Source organism: Molossus molossus, unplaced genomic scaffold (assembly GCF_014108415.1).
Source record: "Molossus molossus isolate mMolMol1 unplaced genomic scaffold, mMolMol1.p scaffold_m16_p_17, whole genome shotgun sequence".
Classification (NCBI taxonomy): domain Eukaryota; kingdom Metazoa; phylum Chordata; class Mammalia; order Chiroptera; family Molossidae; genus Molossus; species Molossus molossus.
In genome coordinates, this window is record NW_023425352.1 from 21,881,154 (window position 1) to 21,904,297 (window position 23,144).

At 50.1% G+C, this 23,144-nt stretch overlaps 2 protein-coding genes across 3 annotated transcripts; one reads left to right on the plus strand and one right to left on the minus strand.

The window, feature by feature from the left end:
- Positions 1–191: 191 nt before the first annotated feature.
- On the minus strand, positions 192–15,664 carry MFSD13A (major facilitator superfamily domain containing 13A). Of its 2 annotated transcripts, XM_036264799.1 has the most exons (9): positions 15,601–15,664; positions 6,337–6,578; positions 5,824–5,906; positions 4,834–5,283; positions 4,582–4,705; positions 3,683–3,779; positions 2,958–3,129; positions 2,691–2,884; positions 192–1,299 (listed from the first exon to the last, which is right to left on the minus strand). In XM_036264799.1, exons 2-9 carry the CDS (start codon positions 6,502–6,504, stop codon positions 1,037–1,039), a joined length of 1,551 nt encoding a protein of 516 aa, XP_036120692.1. In that variant the 5' UTR covers positions 6,505–6,578; positions 15,601–15,664; the 3' UTR covers positions 192–1,036. The 2 variants fall into 2 exon arrangements, with proteins under 2 accessions (XP_036120692.1, XP_036120693.1); XM_036264800.1 differs by lacking the exon at positions 4,834–5,283.
- A 6,493-nt stretch (positions 15,665–22,157) lies between these two features.
- Positions 22,158–22,844, plus strand: CUNH10orf95 (chromosome unknown C10orf95 homolog). Its single transcript, XM_036265931.1, has one exon. It carries the CDS (start codon positions 22,158–22,160, stop codon positions 22,842–22,844), a length of 687 nt encoding a protein of 228 aa, XP_036121824.1.
- Positions 22,845–23,144: the final 300 nt, after the last annotated feature.

Here is a 23,144-nt window from a genome sequence, read left to right on the forward strand (position 1 = left end):
AGAGAGAGAGAGAGAGAGAAACATCGACGTGAAGGGACACATCGAGTGGCTGCCACCCGCACGACCAACCAGGGCCGGGGACAAACTGCAACCGAGGCACGTGCCCTTAGCGGGAACCGAACCCGGGTCTCTCTGTACCACAGGCCGACGCTCCAACCACTGAGCCAAACCGGCCAGGGCAGATGTCACCATTTTTTAAAGCTTCCTGGTGTCTCCAAGGACCTCTGGCCTAAGAGTGACTGCTCTTCCTTGACCACCATGCACAGCAGTGGTACAAGGAAGTGCACTGGGGCTACAGCCACAGGTCTGAAAGCCTTTTGCTCCCAAGTGCCCATGCAGTTACCGATCCCCTTGTTCTCCCTGGTACCTCCGTGAATCTGACGTGGGTGGCCCCCCAACTCATCTTTGGAAAAATGTTCCAAGTGCTTTTCATACTAAATGAGGAATCTTATTCACCAGCCCACCTCCCCCCCACACAGCACAGACCTCAGGAATGGGAACAATGACTTTAATCCATTTGTGATGAGCTGAACCTCTTTGGAGGCCGGGGGTGGGGTGGGGTGGAGAAGCCCTGCAACACTGGGGGCATGCTACTTCAGGCACAGCTGAAGCAAAGAACGCAGAGAAACCACTGGAAGGGTGGAGAGGGGGTGGGATTTACAGTCAACTTCCCCTGACTGAATGAAAGTATCAAAGTGGTTCCTGAGCACACAAGAAGGCCCCAGCCTAGGAGTGGGATAGGCCTCTGTGCCCTGTGGCAACCCCATGTGACCACACAGCATTCCCATCCCTTCTTGGTCCTTTTCTTATTCCTGTCCCATACAGGGAAGCAGGTCCCTGAGCAAATTTGGCCCAGCCCTTGCCCAAGCTGTGCCAGACAGCCAAGCAGGATATTAGACCCAGGAGCTCCCTTTCTACCATCTGTCCTTCAGGCTGCACTCAAGGGAGGCAGGGGAGCAAGACACCAGGCTGGCAAAAGTGGCTCCTGCCCAGAGTTGTGGGCATTGTCCTCATCAGGGTGGCCTTGCTGCACCTATCACACTGTCTTAATGTCCAGGGTTTGGGCTTGTGACAGATTCTGGCGCTGGGCTTTTACCATGCGCAGGCGTCTCCCATGCAGTGTGAACTTGGACCAGGTAAACAGTTGCAACAGAGCACAGGTGATGGGCACCAGCACCAGCAGGTAGAAGCAGCCCTGGCGGAGTGATGGGGCTTGAATCGAGGGTGGGGCCGGGGGTTCTGGCCAGGGTTGGGCACTCCCCATAGGGGTCAGTAGGGGCTGCTGGAAGAGATCATGACCTACAACAAGAGAGGGTACAGAAAGAACAGAGTCAGCCCTGGGCTCTTCCCAAGGCCACATCTCAAATGCCACGCATATACAACCAAAACAACTTTTGATTCTTGCCCCAACCTTGCTTTTCTCCTATCCTTTACTCCCAGCAATGGGCCGAAAACATTAGTCTTCCTAGATTCCTTGGTTAGCACTCTCCAACAGCCAATCCTTCACCTCTACCAAATTCCGAAACACATCCCAAACCCAAATACTTGTTTCCAGCCTGGACCACCCTGGTCCAAGCCTCTGTTGCCTCTGCCACAGCCTTCCTACAATCCATTCTCCATACAGCAGCCAGAACCAGCTCTTAAAATCATAAACCAGACCATGCCACCCTCTGCTTAAAACCCTTCTGATAGCTTCTCTGAGAATAAAATGTAAACCCTGCCCCACTCTCCAGAGCCCTCATCACTTTTCCAGCTTCATCTAACCACTCCTGATACCTTGGGCTTTTGCACTTGTCGCTTCTCTGTCTGGGATTCACTGAGATCTTTGTGGACTAAATTCTTCCCATTCAGTTCACATCCTGGGTGTCACCTCCTCAGAGAGACCTTCGCAGACTACACTAAGTAACTTTTCAGTCACATTACAGTAAATCCTCACTCAATGTCATCAATAAGGTCTGTGACTTTAAGTGAAACAAGGTATAACAAACCAATTTTATAATAGGCTAATTGATACAAGAGTTAAGTTCCTGCCCTGGCTGGTTTAGCTCAGCGTTGCAGCATCGGCCTGTGAACCAGAGGTTCCCGCTAGGGGCATGTCTCCCCCCAGCCCCCCCCCCCCCCAAAAAAAGAAAAAACAAGTTCCTACAGTATTTCATCAACATTCCAATGAAACAATGTGGAACAAAATCACATCTATTGAAGATCTGCTGTGTTTTTACCATCGCACTTATCTGCCTATCTGCTACTTTTTTGTTTTGCTGTACATCACCACATTCCCTCCTCCCCAACCAGAATATAAGCTTCATGATGGCAAACACCTTGTATGTCTTCTTGTTACCTTCCTAGCGTCCAAAGCAGCACCTGACAGAGATGGTACTTTATACATACTTGTTGAATCAAGTAATGAACTCTTTCTCTGATCCGTGGACTGATGCTCTAACCGCTGAGCCAAACTGGCCAGGGCCAATTAATGAACTCTTGAGAGAACAGAATCAGAGACCTAGTTTTTCTACTTATGTGGGGAGAGGCAGAGGAGGTGTGGCAGCCCAGGGTGGCCCAGACCTAGCCTGTGTCAGCCAGTTGCCATTTTCTCCCTCTCTGGACCTAGAGCCAGACTTGTCTATTGGTATGCCAGGTAAGCTGTGCCCCCCAGAGCCTTGAGAGCCCCCTGCCAGCCCCTGGACCCTCACCTGTATAGAAGCACAGTAGCCAGGTACCCAGCAGTGGGGCGAAGGTTTGGCCTGGCTTGGTCACCAGGGCCACCATGCCAAAGAGGAGCGCCGAGGCTGCCTGCTTGCGGTGGTTCAGCACCAGGTCCTCATCCACCAGGTCAGTGACCACCAAGGTCAATAGCTTACAGGTGCCCTCGGTGAAGACACGGTTGCTGTCAGCAGAGAGAGCAGGCAAGAGTGAAGGGGAGGGACGGAGGTGTGGGGGTGTGGAGGGGCAGGGCATACCTGGCAATGAAGAGGCAGAGCAGGCCAGGGCGGTCGGGGCCAGCCAGAAGCATGAGCAGGCTCAGGCCCAGCTTAAGCAGGAAGAGCCCCCGCACCACAGTGTAGACGCCCCAGCGCCGGCACAGGGGCAGGAAGTAGAGGTTGTTGAGATGGGGAGCCACGTAGGAGATGCCTGAGGAGAAGGGGTGCAGCCTTGTCAGTGTGCAACTGCAGCAGCTTCCACAGTTTTCCACATTTTAACAGGATCAGAGTTTGCATAGCGCTATGCCAGTCTCTGTGCTGAGAGCGAATCTGCATCCTATTATTTAATCCTCACAGCCTTTTAAGGTAAGTATTATTATTCCTACTTTACAGATGAGAAATGGAGACCCCAAGAGATGAAATAAAACACACCCAAGGCCAAACTAAATAAGCACAGTCAAGACTCATACCCAGGTCCAGCACACTATAGTCCTTGCTGTTAACCAGCCACTGTGCAGCATTGCCTCTGGGTGACACCATCACCAAGAGGACCACCATGAGAGGCCCTACCCCGTCATACCCACAACAGGCTTCCACCCCTTCCTCAGGAAAACAGAGCTGGGGGCCAGAGCTGCAACCCCACAGCAGATTCTGCCCTCCGCCACCGAGACCCCCGCTGCGGAGGTGGCTATGTTTGCAGCTGGGCTTAGGAGTTCTAGGGTGCAAGCCTCTGTCCTTCCAGCCTGCCTGAGACACCCACTCACCCAACAGAAAGGAGCCCGTGGAGAGGGAGATGTGGTCTGACAACAGGTGCTCCAGGAAGAGGGGGAAGAAGTTGCTGTTGAAGTGGCAGTGAAAAACCTGCAACCCAACAGGGGCAGTGAGGAGGTGGCTGGAGTGGGAGGGGAGCCAGGGCACGAGCAGTCATTTCCCCATGTCCCTCAACATGGAACATGCCAGAACAAAACCTAAAACCAATTCCCATTGCTTATCTAATTTTGCTAAAGGAAGGAATGCTAAATTGTCATTAAAACAATTAAAGGATTTTTCTTTTTAATTGAAAACACTTTAGTAAAACAGGCTTAATGACATAAAAACTAGCTAGTTTATATACTAACTGTGTTTTAGGAGTGGCACTTGGTGTTTTAAAAATATTTTCACAGCCCAGCCAGTGTGGCTCAGTGGATTGAGTGTCGTCCCATGGACAGAGGTCCTGGTTTGGTTCCCAGTCAGGGCACATGCCTGGGTTGTGGGCTTGATCCCCAGTGGTGGGCATGCAGGAGGCAGCCGATTAATGTTTCTCTCTCACATCGATGTTTCAATCTCTCTCTCCTTTTCTCTCTCTAAAAAGTCAATAAAAACATTTTAAATAAATAAAAATATTTTTTTCAGAGAGTCCCCAGAAGGGTGCCTCTTTTTCATATCCTCACTTTGCAGGACATGGCTGCCCAGAGAGGCTGAGTTTTGCCTAAGATCACACAAAGTTAGGAGCTCAGACAGTGCTAGAATCCAGGTCTTCTAACTACCCGGCCCATGTTTCTGCCTTCAAATCACTCTGTAGTCATCAGTCAAGGCCCAGAACTGATTTATCAGCTTTTGAGAAGTCTGTTCCCTTGAGCAAGGCATACTCCAGCCATCCTGGGAGGGGTTACTGCTCCCATACCTGCACCAGATCCATGCCCACGAACCACAGGAAGTTCCGGTGATGTGCCAGCTGCCAGAGGTACTGGCCCAAGGTGACACTGCCTGCTTCCTTGCCGCTCACAAGTAGCTCCTCTCCACACAGGCTACAGGGCAGAGGGGAATCAAGAACAGCCTAGGGCTGGGCCAGAGCCACCCCCCACCCCAGGGCAGCCACCCATCAGACAGGGGACCCAACACTGAAATCAGACTCAGAATAGTGCTGGCCACTCACCCACTATCCACAGCCAGGTCTGGACACCCTGGCTCCCTAATAGCCTCAACCCGCCGCCTCAGCAGCCGTGTGGCCCCCACAAAGCCTAGCCCAGAGCCAGCGGCCAGTGCCACACAGAAGGCGCGGAAGGAAGAGAAGTCCTCCTTGTTCCAGAAGGCGTAGGAGGCAAAGACAGAAAGGGAGCCAGCTGCACTGAAGAGGGAGCAGTAGAAGTTGAGGTGGGTGCGGTCGTGGGCTGAGAGGGCCAGGTCAGCCAGCAAGGCATGATGGTGCAGGTCCACGAGCGTCAGGAAGCCATCATAGAGGCACAGGCACAACAAGAACTGCAGGCCAGCTGGGGCCCAGGGCACCCAGAACACCAGGAACGACAGTGCCAGCAGCGGCCCCTGCCAGCCAAGTGCCCGCACCCGTGCAAGCACCACGGCCCTCGAGGAGAGCCCAGTGCCTGACCTGCCAGGGAGAGGAGGGTTGTTGGGAGATGCCGCCCTTGCCACCTTGGGCCCCAGTTTCCCGTGCCCAGGCCCCAGAAGAGGGACAGAGGCCCAGAGGGTGGGCCCACTGAGCTTTGACTCCTCAGGCTCCAATTTAGGAAACACAACTCACCAGTGGGTACTCTCACCTCTGCTTCCTTGCCAGCCTACCAGGGCTGAGGGTCAAAGGGGGGTGTGATACCATTTTTTTCAGGGTTGGGCAGTGATGGGCTGAAGCAGGGAGGGGGTAAAGGCACATGCCGACAGCAGCAGTGTTTGTGGGCCAGACAAGTGGAGCTGTGGTCAATCTCTCCCCCAGGTGATCAAGGCCAAGTTAGTCACGGCCACTTCTCCAACCTAGACAGAGTCTACTCTGATTTGGGGAAGGAAGGAAGCATGGACAACTGCTGAAAATGTTCTCCCTTTCTTTCCCCACCCCAAACAAAGGTGGGAGTCCTCCAGTCCGGGGGAAGGGTAGGGTGGGACGGGACCAGCAATGAGCCTTCCCCAAGACACAAACCAGGGCTGGGAGCTGAGGAACTGACGATCACTCAGCCAGCCGAAGAGGGGGTCGTTGAAGCTGTTCCACAGGAGAAACACCGTCTGCAGGCAGAGGGAAGATGGGTTGGCTCCAGGCAGCCTCCTCTCCAGGGCTTTCCCTGCCCAGCCTGCTCACCAGCCCTTATAGATGACACCAGCTTTCCTGCCTGCAAACTTGACTCAATCAGTCCCTCCGCTAAAACCCACTCTGTAGGCCACTGCCCCCATCAAATTCCCACCCATCCAGGGCCCAGCTGATAAATTAATATATGAATACATAAAACAGTCCCTGGCTCATAGAACAGTGGCCAGAGCTGGTGTAATCCCCACTGAAGAGTCATAGGCCTCCAGCTCCAGCTTTTCTTTTTTTGTGCCCACACCAGATCCAGCTTTTCTTGCCGAGTCTTGGTGGGCAGCCTGGTCTGCCCCACATTGCTGGCTGGGCAGGACCAGCATTGCAATCTGCCCAGCTCCCACTCCAGCACTGGCCTACCTCTCCGACCCAGAAGGCAGCTTTGCTGATCCTGTACACTGAGACAAAGGTGTCCACATAGTAAAGCAGGAACACGTTGTGCAGAATGGAGATGAAGAGGGCTAGGGAGCCATACACCACGGCCGTGGGCAAGCCCAACAGCCAGGCCTGGGGCCCACCCAGCCCCATGGCTGGCAGCCCAGGCTCAGCCTGAGAGCACTAAGAAGCGCTCATGGCCATAGGCAGTCTGGCCATCCTTGTCCCTGGGGAAAAAGGAGCCAGTTAGCTGCAAAGATCAGAGCCAGTTTTGCTCCAAACTGACCTGTGGGTCATTTAAAAACTCATTTCCAACTGGAAGAAAGTTTGCATGTAAAATAAAGCTGGGGAATCGTTAATGACATACAGCTGAAACAATGCTGGGCTAGCTACCATACCTAGGAGTAACCCGAGGAAATTGATAAAGGTGTGGTAAGCCAAGGCAGGCGTCCAGCAAGTGCTGAACCAGGTCAGCTGTGCTCAGGCTGTGTGCTCAGTATCTTCTTTCATCTGCACTCTCTGACCTTAATGGACTGGACATTACAACCTTGGGATTGGGCGCATAATGTACCTACCTAATCCAAGCCTCAGTTTCCTCTTCTGTAAAGGGTAAAGGAGCTCTGGCCGGTTTGGCTCAACGGTTAGAGTGTTGGCCCACGAACCAGAGAGACCCAGGTTCAGTTCCCGCTAAGGGCACATACCTCGGTTGCAGTTTGTCCCCGGCCCTGTTTGGGGTCGTGTGGGTGGCAAGCAGTCAATGTGTCTCTCTCCTGTCAATGTTTCTCTCTCTTCCTTCCTCTCTCCCTCCTGCTCTATCTGAAGATAAATGCAAAAATGTCCTCGGGTGAGGATAAAAAAAAAAAAAATTAAAAGGATAAAGGAGATGATCATGGCTACTCTGCAGAGAAACTTAAAAGATTAAATGAGGCTCTGGCCAATTTTTCTCAACAGTTAGAGCGTCAGTCCGTGGACTGAAGGGTCTCAGGTTTGACCCCCGGTCGGGATTGTGCTGAAAGCAACCAAGTGATGTGTCTCTCTCACATTGATGTTTCTCTCTCTCCCTCCCTCCCTTCCACTTAATTTTTTTCCCCTCCAATTTTTATTAATTTATTTTAGTTACAGATGTTTCTCCTTCCCCTCCCCCAGTCCACTTTATCTTTTAAAAAATCAATGGAAAAAATATCCTCAGGTGATGATTTAAAACAACAAAAAAAGATTAAATGAGGTAACTCACAGAAAGTGCTCAATAAATGGATGTTGGTGACATCGTTATTATCTTTATAAAATCCTTACAAAGTGTATAGTAGTATTACAATGTTATAGAGCAATGCCATGCTCAGAGATGTTAAGTTATTTGCCCAAAGTTAGACAGCAAAAATGTAGATTTGAACCCTGACCTCTCTGGCTCCAAAGACTTATCTACTTCTTGACCTCCCAAATCAGGTTCCTATGAACTGCTGGATAAAATGGTGTCAAGTTCCATAAAGAGTGATAAGATATAATAAGAGTCCACAACTGCCCATGAACTTTGATTCCAGAAATTCCACCTCAAGGAACTAACCCCAAAGAATGTGTATAGAGATGTTCATGGATGCCACATTTATAAACAACAAAAAATTGGACACAGTCCAAGTATACAACAAAGGAACAGGCTCAGCAAGGTGATGTGCTCCAGAAAGCGGAAGCACACGGGAAAACTTGACACATGGAAGAGAAACTCAAGAACATGTTACATGAAAAGACAAAACAGCCCTGGCCGGTTTGGCTCAGCAGTTAGAGCGTCAGCCTGCGGTCCTGAGAGACCCGGGTTCAGTTCTCACTAAGGGCATGTACCTCATTTGCAGTTTGTCCCCGGCCCTGGTTGGTTGTGTGGGTGGCAGCAACTCGATGTGTCCCTTTCACGTCGATGTTTCTCTCTCTCTCTCCATCCCACTCTATATGAACAAAAAAATGGAAAAATGTCCTCAGGTGAGGATTAAAAAAAAAAAAGACAAAAGGACAGTGTGGATGCCTGGTTTCCAACCAGGCTGACTCGTGCAGACTGGCTGGCTAGACTGACCATCATAGGTAGGAAAGAAAATAAAAGTTGGATTTTTAATAGAGTGCTGCTTCTCAAACTGTAATGTACTTTCAAGTCACCTGAGAACTTTGTTAAAATGTAGATACTGACTCAGTAATTCTGAGGAGAAACCTAAGATTCTGAATTTCTAACAGGCTCCTAGGTGTGATACCATGCTGCTGGGCCGTGACCACACTTTTTTTTTTTTTTTCCTTTATTGATTTTTAGAAAGAAAGGAAGGGAGAGGGAGAGATAGAAACATTGATGAGCGAGAACATCAATTGGTCGCCTCCTGCATTTCCCTCACTGGGGATTTGGCCCACAACCTGGGCATGTGCCCTGACCGGGAATCAAACCGGCAACCTCTTGGTGCATGGGTTGACACTCAACCAGTGAGCTACACCAGCCGGGCTCATGACCACACTTTAACAGCAAAGCATTGCTCTGGCCACTTTGGCTCAGCAGTTAGAGTGTCAGCCACAGACCAAAGAGTCACAATTTTGATTCCAGTCAAGGGCACGTACCTCTGTTGCAGTTTGGTCTCTGGCCTGGATCGTGTGGGAGGCAACCAGTCGATGTGTCTCTTTCCCATCGATGTTTCTCTCTCTCCCTCCCATTTTTTCTGAAAATAAATGGAAAAATATCCTCCGGTGAGGATTTAAATAAATAAACAAACAATGAGGCATTAAGTTAGTCTTTTTTTTTTTTAATTGTTCACCTGAGGAATGTTTCCCCTTATTATCAGATAGAGTGGGAGGGAGGGAGAGAAACATTGATGTGATAGAGCTACATCGATAGATTGCCTCCCGCTCGACCCGACCAGGGCCAGGGTAAAACCGCAACCAAGGTATGTGCCCTTGACCGAATCGAACCCACGACTCATCGGTCCATGGGCCAATGCTCTAACCACTGAGCCAAACAGGCCAAGGCAAGTCTGTCTTTTTTTGTAGGCTCAAAGTTGCTGTTCTTTCCAGAAAAATAATCCCACATGTGCCTGTCTCCCAATGGGAAGCTTTGGGGGCTTCCTTCTCTCAAACTCCCTGTTGTGAATTAAATTGCATACCCCAAAGAGAGATGTTCAAGTCCTAACCCCCAGTACCTGTGTGACCTTATTTGGAAATAGGTTCTTTACAGATGTAACCAAGTTAAAATTAGATCATACTGAATTAGAATGGGCCCTAATCCCATGATTGGTGTCCTTACAAGGAGATGGAAATTTGGACACAAAGACAGACACACACACAGGGGAGATGCCAAGTGAAGATGAAGGCAGAAATTGGATTGATGCAGCTACAAGTCAAGGAATGCCAAAAATTGGGGGCAACCACCAGAATCAGGAAAAGGCAAGGAAGGATTCCTTTAGACCATCCTTCCAGAGGGAATGTGGCCTTGCTAACACCTTGATTTTGGACGTCTACCCTTCAGAACTGTAAGAGAATAAGTTTTGGCTGTTTCAAGCCACCCAGTTTGTGATAATTTGTTACCACAGCCCTAGAAGACATACTTACCCTCAGGAGCTGATCCTCTGTGAGTCCTTGTGCCCCAAGCCTGTCCAGGGGCCTCATCTATATGTCCTTGCACACACATGCACACAAAGAGCTAAAATTTCTGTTTCCCAGCAGGGTCAGGCCCTGGAGAGCCAACTTCAGCCCCAGTCCAACAGTAATGACCCCACAGGACCTATCCTTCCTCCATTACCCACCATTGCTCCCTCTCCCTGCCCAGCCTTCAAGGGTCTCTGCTGTCTGGTCTCTCCCAGCCTGTCCAGCCTGGCCTGCCTTGGATCTTCAAGCCACCTTCTCTGGCCAGGCCTTTGTTCTTGTTGGAGCCTCCCACAAGAAGCACTCTCCCCACCTCCCCATCTCCATCTCCCCCATCCTGTAGGAGCCAGCACTGCGTCCAGGAGACCTTCTCCAACTCCTCAGGCCCTCACTGATGCCTTCTGCCCCTGCACAGCAGACTCTCCTGCCTGCCCCCACTGCAGCCTCACTGGGGGTTTCGAGGACAGGGCTTATGTTTTCTCCCTCTAGCTCCCTCTCAGAAAGAATGGGCTGGATTCGACCATGCTTGCTCTGGAAGTGACTGGTAAAGGGAGAGGCTCTGATTCTCAGGAGAGAATCTCACTGGGGTTATTTTCAGGCTCATTAGAAACCAAGTGACAATCACTCAAGAGATCTGTGTACACCCCCAACTCCATGCCAACCTACTGCCAATCTATGCCTAGTGGTGGAGGAATGAGAGGAGAAGCCTGAAACCAGCCACTAAGTCTATGAGAATCTCTCCCAGGCCACAGTGATCCTACCTTGCCCCAAAGCAGGAAGACAATAAGGTGACTTCTCTCTGGAACCTTGAACTCCTGAAGGAATGGTAGGTGGGAATGCTTTTCTTTTTCTTTTTTTCACAGCTTTATTGAGGTATTATTGACATACAACAATCTACACATATTCAAAGTGTACAGTCTGATCAGTTTTAACATGTATGCACCTATGAAACCATCACCACAATTGAGATTATGAACATATCTGTTACCCTACAAGTTTCCTTGGCACTTTTTTTTCATTCCTCACCTGAGGATACTTTTCTATTTGTCATCAGATAGAATAGAGGGAGGGAGGGAGAGAGAGATAGAGAGGAACATCGATGTGATAGAGCCACATCGACTGGTTGCCTCCTGCATGACCCGACCAGGGCTGGGGACAAACTGTAACCAAGGTACATGTCCTTGCCCGGAACCGAACCCACAACTCATTGGTCTGCCGGCCGACGCTCTAACTGCTGAGCCAAACCAGCCAGGGTTCTTTGGCACTTTCTAAGTAACATAGCTGAAAGAAGACACACTGGAGGTCTCCAATGTCCTAACTCTACCATTTAGTTCCTGTGTGCCCTGGAGTAATTTGCTTAACCTCTCTACGCCCGTTTCTTTTCTTTTCTCTTCTCTTATTTCTTTTTAATTTATTGATTTTAAAGAGAGAGGAAGTGAGAGGGAGAGAGAGAGAGAAACATCGATGAGAGAGAACATCGATTGGCTGCCTCCTGCATGCCCCCATTGGGGATCAGGCCCACAACCTGGGCATGTGTCCTGACCGGGAATCAAACCAGCGACCTCTCTGTTAATGGGTTGATGCTCCACCACTGTGCCACACCAGCTGGACTATGCTCCTTTCTTGATCTGCAATATAGGGCCAACCTTCCTAAGGCTATTCTTCCTAAAGTCAATGAGAAAAGATTCTAAAGCATTTAGCATGGTAAGTGTGGTGAGCACTACAGAGATTATTACTATTGAACCTCTAAAGCCTTCCCTACCACCACACAAGGATGGGGTGAGGATTAATCTGAAGGTGCTTTGGGGGCTATAAAGTACAATGTACACTATCCTTAACCCGGAACACTTTCTCTGATTCCCCTACCTCACCTCCAAAGCCTTCATCCCAGGGATTGAAGCTCCCCTTTTCCACCCAGATGACCTGCCCCAGTTGCCAGAGAAGGTAAACCCTGCAGATAAGGTCCTAAGCTCTGGACATCCGCACTGGGGCAACAGCAGAAGAAAACTTCAGAGGGGGTGAGATGGAAAGGCTATGGCTGTGCCATCAGCAGGGCCTGGGTCTAATATCAACTGCACTTCCTACTAAGAGTGTAACCTCAGGCAAGTCACTTAACCAGTCTGAGTCTTGGTTTTCTCACCTGTAAAATGGGGTAATAATGCCTATCTTCATTTATAGAAGGCAAGGGAGATTAAACTAATGTCCCGAACACCACATTAGTCACATGGAAGATGCTCAGAAACTGGCTTTTTCTTGGGCTCACTTATAATAGTTCAGGGTAGCAGCAGGGCAATATCCTGGTAATCAGGCCTCATCTGGTGATGGTAAGGGAATTGGAATGATCTAAAAAAGTCAGAAGAGGAGGACCTGCAATGAGCAGGAACTCATACAATGTTCAGGAGTGCCAGAGACAAACCCCCACACAGGGCAGAGCTAGAGGCAAAACAGCCTGTCCAAGTAAGCCTGTACCCAGAAGCGGAAGCTGAGAGGGGAGTCTGCAGGGTCACTAAAGGGGTTTCTCTTCCAGATTCTACTCCTCCATCATGAAATGCCTTCCTTTGCGAGCCCTCCCCACCCTTCAATCCACCCCAGCAGAGAACAACAACCCTGTCTCCCCTAGGGAGGAACAGCAGGAGCCCACCCAACCTATTACATAACCTGGGTGACATATCCTGTCCCACCCTTGGCACATTGTGGGAGAGCCTGCTGGAGGCACCCACAGTCTATCTCTGTCCCCTGCTGGTATGGCCCCAGTTGTATGGTCTTGAGCCCACCACTTCCTTTCCTGGCCTCAGACTCATCTATAAAGTAAAAATAATAAAGCCAACCTCTTAAATTGCTGCGGGCTGAAATGCAAAAGCTATGCACAGCACCAAGCACAATGTCTGGCACATAGAAGACTCTCAATAAATAGTAGCTATTATTACTTTTTTTCATATCTCTGAAGTTTCATAATCTTTAAAGGGTTCTGCCAAACCCATGATTGAAATAGTCATTCTAGCACCTAACATTGATTCTTCTCCCCACCTGGTATATACTGCTGTCCCTCAAATTCTTTTTGAAATGTCACCTCCACACCTTTCTTCATGCTGTTTCTTCCACCGCACTACCCTACCTGTAACTATATACCATTTCTCAGATGTATAGGATTTGCCTGGCTTTTACAACCGTTATCATGAATCCTTACAACTCTGGTTACTAGCTCCATCCTCATTTTGTAAATGAAGAAACCAAGGTTCAGAAGGTTAAATAAGTGGCCCAAAATTACAGAGGTATTAAATGCTGGAGCCAAGATTCAAAATAGGTGTTTTTGACTAAAACATCTCAGCATTTCTTATATCACTATGCCTACCTCCATCTTATCGAATTTGCTGATTCAAGACCCAGGTTAGTGGCACCCGCCTTCTCGAGGACACCTAGTCAGGTGTTCTTTCCCCTTTGTAGACCCCTTGGCTCCTGTATCCGGATCCAAATGCCTCCCTTATCCTCCTTCAGCCCCCAATGGGGTCCCTAGGGCAGGGCCAGGTCAGACCCACCTGTGATTTCTGCTCCCTGCCTCCACCAGGCTCCTTCACCACAGTAAGTGCTCAATTAATACATGTAGGGTCAATTTGCCCCTAAAAGGTCAATATGAGCATTCTCCAAACCTAGGGAAGAGCAGTAGCCATATGAGGAGTATCACCCCCCAGATCCCATTGTACCACTCAGCTCTGCCTTCTGCTTGGCTATAGGGAGTCAGAAATTGGCAACCTTGGGAGTCCATCAAGATTATTATGATGTACCCTGCTGAGTAAAACAGGTATAGCAAGACAACAGGGGCACAAAGAAAACTAGTGATAACAAAAATTAACATTTATTAAGCTTTTACCATGTGCCTAGCACTATGCTAAGAAACACAGAAATAATATGGAAAGAGAGTTCAGAGCAGGGAAGTAGACAGACACTAGATCAAGGTGTGGTAAACCACACACAAGATTCTATCCTGAGGACAATGGGTTAGGGGACTGGGGGTGATGATGCGACATAATTAGATGTTTGGAAAGACCCCCCCCCCCATTATGTAAAACTCTCCCCTCTTCACCTTATCAGGTTTCTGGGAGATAAAGAACTAGAACAGCCCTGGCCAGTTTGGTTCAGTGGTTAGAGCATCGGCCTGCGGTCCAGAGAGACCCAGGTTCGGTTCCCGCTAAGGGCACATACCTTGGTTGCAGTCTGTCCCTGGCCCTGGTTGGTCGTGCAGGTGGCAGCCGCTCGATGTGTCCCTTTCACATCAATGTTTCTCTCTCTCTCTCTCTTCCTCTCTCTCCCTCCCACTCTATCTGAAAAAAAAAAATTGAAAAATGTTCTCAGGTGAGGGTTAAAAAAAAAAAAAGAACTAGAGCAGGCCCTGGCCAGTATGAATCAGTTGGTTGAGCATCCTCCCATGCACCTAGAGGTCAATGGTTCAATTCCCAGTCAGGATTCCATCCCAGGTAGTGGGCATGCAGGAGGCAGCCTATGTTTCTCTCTCCCTCTTCCTCCTATCTCTCTAAAATCAATAAAAACATAGTTTTAAAAAAAGAACTAGAAAAGGATGAAAACAGTAGCATCTCCCTTGGGTAAATGGTGCTGATGGATTTGGTGGAGAAAACCAAGACTGCCCAGACTGGGCCCCTGGAGTGGGTGGTATCAGAAGGAAGGTGGATGTTTGCTTCTGGACTAGAGACTGTATGAGAAGCAGTTAGTGCAGAAAGAAAAGCTAGTTAATAAGCAAAATTTGAAGTTGGGGGCCCTAGTTCAGGTCTGATTTTTTTTAAACTTATTTTATTCTTGTACAGTGGTCCCCCATTAAATGAAACAATGCTTATCTAACTAGGTCTGAATGTTATCACTAACTAGCTATCTGGGTTTATTACTACGTCTATGAAACAGGAGAAACAAATCCATTCCCAGTCTTTCCTGGGGGGGGGGGGGTATCAACAGAAACTGAAAGGTATAATGCCCTATGCAAATATTAGGTGTGTCCTTTTCTCAACAAAGGGCTGACCTCAGAATTACCTGTTTTGTTTCCTGTTTCACACTCAGAGCCTTGCCTCCCAGCCCAGGCTCCCCACAGCAAGCCCTCGCCGGCCAGGGCTGTTGGAGGAACTCACACAGGTGGGACTGCCCTCCTCCTCTCCCTTCCCCGCAGGGGCTCTTTACGCAGGAGCAGGCTCAAAACACGTGGTGGTTCTCCAGCCCGTCGGCACGTTAAAATCACCTGCTCAATAATATCCAGGCCCAGGCCTTACCCCTGACCAATTAGATCGGAATTTCTAGGGATGGAGCCCAGTACTGTGTGCTCCTAGAGCTCCCCAGGTGGTTCCACTACGTCACCTGGGTTAAGGGCCTTCACGTAGGAAATGGATCCGGCCCTGAAGCATGCAGCGCACCAGCCCTAGGGAGCCTGGTGCAAGGATGCCACCCTCACCTCAGGAGCCCAGGCTTCTCCCACCGTGACCCTAGGGCTCTCCCAACCCACAACCTGATCGCCTCGGGGACCCCCGCAGACCGCCCCCGGGACTCCCAGAGTGGACTGCATTCCCGTCCCCCTCCGTCTGTCTTTTGCGTCTGATTGGCCCCAGTCCCGCCCGCTCCTGCCCCTGAGCCCCTCGGCGGTCAAGCCCTCACCGCAATCGTGGCAGCCGAAGCCTATTCCGGGCTGCCCGGAACCAGGTGCCAGCCAGTGTTCCTGCGCGCGCAGGGCTGCTTCCCCAGCCTCCGCCTCCGCCCCGCCCAGCGATTGGCTCTGAGCAGTTCCGGGGATCGGGTCTGGCAGGTAGGTGCCCGCGCCCGAGGCTGCGGCCGCCATGTTTGTTATGGGCGCATGCCTTTGGGGACCAACAAAGAGAATGTGGGTGCTACCAAGAAGGGGGTGGGTTGCCGATTCCTGACCTCCTTATCCCCTCCTCATAGCTTAATGTCATTTCAGTTTGAGGAAAGAGTACAGAAATAAAATGGGAGTTATTGTACTTAAACTGCTAAATTACCAAAATCAAAGTAGGCTGAGGCATGAGGAAATGATTTTGTTTTTGCTTTAACTAGCCTGGAAATTTAAACCTTTTCAGTTGTGCATCAGTGCCGGGAGATATGTATATAAATCTGTAGATAACCCCTTAAGATACTAGGAAAGAATGTTCAGTGTCCAGACCACCTGACATCTGGAAGATTACTATCTTGGACCAATCCACAGGCTAAGACCAATCAGTGCAGTACTGATTCTTCTCAAGAATGTACTTTTTACTCTAAGAACTCTCAGCTTTTCTCTCTTCTTTGGAAGACTCTGAGTATTGCCTAGTTGTATTTCCCATTTGCAAATCCCAAGATCATCAAACAAATCTTTATTATTTATTTATTTAAAATCCTCACTCGATATTTTTCCATTTATCTTCAGATAGAGTGGGAGGGAATGAGAGAAGGAGGGGAAGAGAGAGAGATGAGAGAGACATTAATTGGTTGCCTCCTGCAGGATCCTGACCCTGGCCAGGGGCCAAACCAAAACACCTTGACTCCAGTCTCGGTCTCGCTTTAACCTCTCAGCACCTTCCTTCAAGCGGTGTTGTCTGACTGGATGGGCAGCTGACACAGATAAGGAGATGGCAGTGGCACCACCTTCGACTCCCTAATGCTGGGTTGTGAACCCCTCAAGAGCAGATGGACCCAGCTGGAGCTGTGGGCTCAGGTGCCAGGCCCTAAGAGAGCAACCATGCAGCCCAACCTCCTCCTGTTAATAATAGTAATAAAATATAAGGAGAAATGAGCTCTCACTTTGTGCCCTATACTGTGTCAAGAATTCCATGTGCATTCTCTTGCTGAGTCCTCACATTATTCTTTGGAGGTAGGTGCTATTATCCTCATTTTACAGATGAAGAAACTGAGGTTCAAAGAGATTCGATGACATTTACACAATAAGCAATAGGTCCAGACAAACTATAACCCAGCTCTCCCGATTCCCAGAACAGGAGTCCTTCCTCTTCTTACCCCTGCAGGCCCTCAGAGTTTTGTCTTGCTCAGTCTAGTCTGGTGAGGATGCCCTATGTCTTTTCCTAACAGGCCTGGTAAACCAAGTTAGTGAAAGGGTTAGTAAAGTTTTAAAGGATCAAGACAAGCTTGCAAAAGGCAGCAACTGAGAAAAATGAAAAATGCATAGCTTAAATGACCTTTGCTCAGCCTTGAGTATGGATTATCCGCAAAACAGTGAATCGCTTGGCAGATGCAGGATGTAATACCAGACCAGTGCAACTGCAAAGTGGACAATGGGCCAATCAGAGTATGTCACCAGGAACTGCTGGAAGGTAGAAGTAGAGTATATAACTATACCCCCAACTATTATTCGAGACTGACCCCTTTTAGGGCTCAAGCCTGCCTGTACCCAGGCACATGCAATAAAATCGTTTTGCTCTACATTGGCCTTGCATTGTGGATGTGATTGCCCGCGGGCTCAGACCTTTTAGTTAGGTTTCCAGGCAGTCAAATGGCACATGCTCAAGATCTGCTGTTTCCCTACCCTGGGACTGAGGAGTTGTTAGGTAGGAGGAAAACATAGTGGAACCTAGATCAGAGAGGTCGGAAGCTAACGAAGGAGATAATTTCTTTTTTTTTTAATCCTCACCCGAGGACATTTTTCCATTTTTCACTCAGATAGAGCGGGAAGGAGAGAGAGGAAGAGAGAGAAACATCGATGTGAAAGGGACACATCGAGTGGCCGCCACCCACACGACCCAACCAAGGCCGGGGACAAACTGCAGCCAAGGTACATGCCCTTAGCGGGAACCGAACCCGGGTCTCTGTGGACCGCAGGTTGACGCTCTAACCGCTGAACCAAACCGGCCAGGGCACGAAGGAGATAATTTCAAGAAGAGGGAGTGTATCTATCTGTCCCAGGATCCAAGGACTCTGATATCACTCAAGAAGTCAGGCAGGCTGCCCTGAATGGTTTTGCTAAGCGGTTAGAGCACCAGCCCAAGGACCTAAGGGTCTGGTCTCAGGTTCGATTCCCGGTCAAGGGCATGAACCTGGTTTGCACGTTAGATCCCCAGCCCCAGTCGGGGTCCTGGGGGATGCAACCAATCAATATGTTTCTTTAACATGAATGTTTCTTGTTCCCCCTTCCTCCCTCCACTTCCACTCTCTCTAAAAACATACCCTGAGGTGAGGATTAACAAAAAAAAGTCAGACAGGCAATATGACTGTCAGTCAACGCCCCATTTTCCCTCCCAGTTAGCTCTGTGCTTGGCAACCAGGAAATTAAATCAGAGAAAATCACAAGGTCCAACCCTGGTGAAAACACTAAAAGGATAACTGGTTACATTGTCCGTAAAACCAGAGGGCTGAGGAGCCTCAGAGCATTAAGTGCAATGTAGGGGCCAAAGTCTTTCCTATTGTTTCACATCTAGTTCTGGCCCTTTGGCCTTCTTCCCCATTTCCCCAACTGGACACCCAGGCAGGGCTAAGTAAAGACTCAGGGTTTGCTTAAAATATAGGCACATGCTGACCAGAGATAGAAAGGTTTTCTAAAGGCAGAGGGACTCCCTAGCCCATGTGGCTCAGTTGGCTGGGCACTATCCTGTGCACTAAAGGTTACTGGTTCAGCCTGGCTGGTGTGGCTCAGTGGTTGAGTGTTGACCCATGCACTAAGAGGTCGCCATTTCGATTCCCAGTCAGGGCACATGCCCAGGTTGTGGGCTCAGTCCCCCGAAGGGGGCATGCAGGAGGTAGATGATCTATGTTCAGCTCTCACGTTGATTTTTTTTTTCCTCTCTCTAAAAATTAATAAAAAATACTTTTTAAAACTATAAAGGTAACCCGGCCGGTGTGGTTTAGCGGATTGAGCATTGTCCCATGGACTAAGAGGTCCCAGTTCAATTCCTAGTCAGGGCACATGCCCTGGTTTCGGACTCGATCCCCAGTAGGGGGCATGCAGGAGGCAACCAATCAATGTTTCCCTCATCACAGATGTTTCTATCTCTCCCTCTCTCTGAAATCAATAATAGATAGAGAGAGAGGTGGAGGGACTGAGGAGAAGTTGTTAGATAGGAGGGGGAAAAAGAAACTTGGCTTGTATAATTTTAAGTCCAGGATTCAAACTATATCATTAGGACCCAATTTCTCTCTCTGTCCCTTGGCTCCACTTCTGTGGTTTCATTCTCAGACAGGTCTTCACCTATCCATGCATTCTTTTCACATTTCTGTCCAGGGGTAGCACTTCCCTCTACCCAACAGAACAAAGTTCTGGGCTTGACTCCCACTGGCCCCAAATGAGTCTAAACCAATTACTATGGCCAGAGGGATGACAGTGCTCAATGGTTTAGCCCTATAGCACCTGTAATTTAAGGATGGAATAGAGCCAACTCCCCCTCCATCAAACACTTTACTAAGAGTACAGAGGAACCAAAAAAATCTGGGGGCTGTTAGTGGAATCAGGGTGAATGAATGCTGAGAAACTCACAACTTGGTCCTTATTTTTCTCATTTTGCTTAAAAGCTTCCTTCCTAGACCAGCAGAGGTCTTCAGTAAGCTTGTAGGAAGGAACCAGTATTAAAATGCAGGCTTCTAACCTTTCCAGGCTATAACTTGAGCTTGGTTTCACAATCGCCCTACCTCCCACGCCGGTGTGACCAGATCCCTATGGGGGAGTGGGAGCAGGTGGAGAAACTGGCTAGTCCCACAGGGTCCATCATTGAACTCCAGGCTGGGATGAGGTCAGTCTACAGGTAGTCTTGGACATTCCTCAGGTGCTGGGATATGGAGGAAGGACCAAAGTTATAAATAGGAGTAGAGAGGTGTATTAATTTCCTATTGGTGCTGTAACATATTACCACAAACTCAGTGTCTTAAAACAATACAAATGTATTATCTTATAGCTCTGGAGGTCAGAAGTCTGAAATGGGTCTCATTGACTAAAATCAAGGTGTTGGCAAGACTGCATTCCTTTCTGGAGGCTCTAGGGAAGAGTCCATGTTTTATTTGTATTTTATTTATTATTTATTTATTTAGCATTTTCCAGCTTCTAAAAGTTGCCTGCATCCCTTGGCTCATGATCCCCTCCATCTTCAAAGCCAGCAGTGTCTGGTCGATTCTCATATTACATCACTCCAACTCTTCTGCCTCCCTCTTCCATGTTTAAGGACCCTTGTGATTACCTTGGATTCACCCATATCATCAAGGTCAGCTAATTAATAATCTTAATATCATTGTAACTTTAATCCCCCCCACCCCTTTGCCATGCAATATATTCACAAATTCCCAGGGATTAGGCCATGGATATCTTGTGGGAAAGAGGGCGAATATAGGAGACCTTCCCAGAGGGTAGCTGGGCTTTGAGGGCTAAGAACCTATGAGAATGGTGGGAGGGGCACTGGTAATGCTGTTTGAGTCAACAGAAGTGGGAAGGAAAGTATGATGGCCTGGCAGCCCTGTAGCTGGGAGAGGGCACCAGCTACCACCCACCCCACTGGAAAAGAAAAAGGTGTTGGTAGTGACCTGTAGCAAGAGAGGACTGGAACTCAAGATGGGGCTCACCCCATCTAGATGAAGCAATCTTTCTGGCTTCCCCCTACTAGCTTCTGGGTTTTAGAATCAGGGTTCAAATCCTACTGTGCTACTTACAGACTGTGACTCTGGGGAAATGGCCTAACTTCTGAGTTTCTGGTTCCTTATTATTATTTATTTAATCCTCACCCGAGGACATTTTTTGATATTTTGTTCAGATAGAGTGGGAGGGAGGGAGAAGGAGAGAGAGAGAGAGAGAGAGAGGGAGAGAGAGACATCGACGTGAAAGGGACACATCTAGCGGCAGCCACCCACAGAACCCAACCAGGGCCAGGGACAAACTGGAACCGAGGCACATGCCCTTGGCGGGAACCAAACCCAGGTCTCTCCAAACCACAGGCCAACGCTCTAACTGCTGAGCCAAACCAGCCAGGGCTATTTTTTCATTTATTTACAGATAGAATGGGAGAGAGGGAGGGAGGGAAGGAGAGGGAGAAACAGAGAGAGAGAAACAGAGAGAGAGAGAGAGAAACTGATGGGAGACACATTGATTGGTTGCCTACCACACAACCCCGACCAGGGCCACGGACAACTGCAACAGTGGTTCATGCCATTGATTGGAATTGAACCCGAGACTCTGGTCAGCAGCTGACGCTCTAACCACTGTGCCAAACTGGCCAGGGTGGTTCCTTATCTATTAAATGAGAATGATATCACCATGTCTGCACACAGCTAATTAGAACTAGAAATTCTTATGTAACATTTTATTTATTTATTTTTTAATCCTCACCCGAGGACATTTTTTTTTGTTCAGGTAGAGTAGGAGGGAGAGAGAGAGAGAGAAACATCGATGTGAAAGGGACACATCGAGTGGCTGCCACCCGCACGACCAACCAGGGCCACCAGCCAGGGCCGGGGACAAACCGCAACCGAGGTACGTGCCCTTAGCGGGAACCGAACCCGGGTCTCTAGGGACCGCAGGCTGATGCTCTAACCGCTGAGCCAAACCAGCCAGGGCCTTATGTAACATTTTAGAGCAGAAAGACCGTGAGATAGCCTGAAAGAAGCCACAGCATGGCCTTGAGACAGACACCAGGTTGGATTTTGCCCTTACCGTAAATGGTTGTGTGAGTCTGAGCAAGTTGTGGTGAGGGCATCACTGAGCACAGGGCTCAACATCTTTGGTACAACCAGCAGGCTCATTCAGTGTAGACTAAGGCTAGCTGGCTCCTGGCCAGCTCAAGGTGTTTCCCTTTGCCTGGAAACGGGGAGGTGTGGCTGAGGCAGGACTTGGAGAGAAGCAGCTCAACTAAAAAGTGGTGGAGAGGAGCCCCCGCACTGGATTTCTCTGGCTCCCCCAAATGCCAAGGACCAACTCCCCCCTGCTGAAGAAGATAAGTGAGTGGAAGGGCTGAGGGCTTGAAAAGGAACTGGGTCCTTATTGTGTGCTGGGAGGTTAGGGATCTGGCCCAACCCTGGGACAGGAGGTGAGGTAGGAGCAAGAACCTTAGGAAGGGCTCCCAAAAGCCAGGAGGTAAGCTTGGCCTCACGCTATGAACCAGAGCCCTAGATTAGTAGGTCCCAGGGCCGGGCGGTATTAATAAGAACACAGTGTATCCACACACACCCCACTACAGGTCTGAACCAAGACCAGGACCCGGCCCCAGTAAAAATGCCTGCCGCCTGAGCTTCCGATCATGTACACATACAGTTGCCTGGTGCCGGGGGAAGGCGGCTGGCCTCCACTGCAGCCCCTCACCTACACCTACCTGCCTGGTCCCCTACTGCTGCCCCCCATCCAGGCCCACAGCTTCTGCAGTCAGCCTCCAGTCCTGAGCACCGGCGACTGGATGGTGTCGCGGGAATACCACTGTTTCCACAGCCCGGGCGTCTCCCTGGGAGCCGCGCCACCCTGGTGGGCCTTCCCGCAGGCTTACGCCGCAGCCCTGTGCCCAACGTTCCCAGCGCCTGGCTACCCCGGGCCTTCCCTGCAGGCGCCCGCGGAGGCGGAGGCGGGGACCGCGGCGGCCGAGAACGGTACGCCTTGGCCGGAGGGCAGCAGCCTGCAGGCTGAGCTGCGCTGGGGCCTCGTGGAGCGCGCGCTGGGCCCGCGCCTAGACCTGCCGGACTCTGTGCGCCGGGAGCTGCGGCGCGCCTACGGCACGTACCCGCACACTGACGTGCGCATCACTTTCCGCGGCGGCCAGTTCCTGGTGCAGGCTGCTCCGCGCGTCGGCGAGCCGCAGTACCGCGTGCATAGGCGCCTGCTGCGCCCGTCCTCCAGCAGCAGGGGCGGGGGCAGCAGCAGCGGGGGCGGCGGCAGCAGCACCGCCAGGGAAGCGGCAGGACACGGCCACCGGAAGAAGAGGAATGGCCTGGGCTGAGGGCGCCTCAGGGCCGGAGGCTGGCCCGGGGGAGCGCTCGAGTGGTTCTCCTCCCAGGCGAGGAGAGAGACCTCAGTTTTGTGTGGGGTCTGGGTGCACCTGTCATCTGTCTTTGCTTTTTTACCAAGACTGCCTGCTGCCCACCTCCTGCACGTCTTGATTTCTCTCGTGTTATTGCTGGATGGTGGGGGAAAGGCGAGAAGGGATCTAGGACATCCCTGGGTGGGTGAGTGTCCTGTTACTCTGTCCTTTCTCTTGGGCTGGGGAAGCCTAGGTGTAGGTGAAAGAAGGGCTTGGACC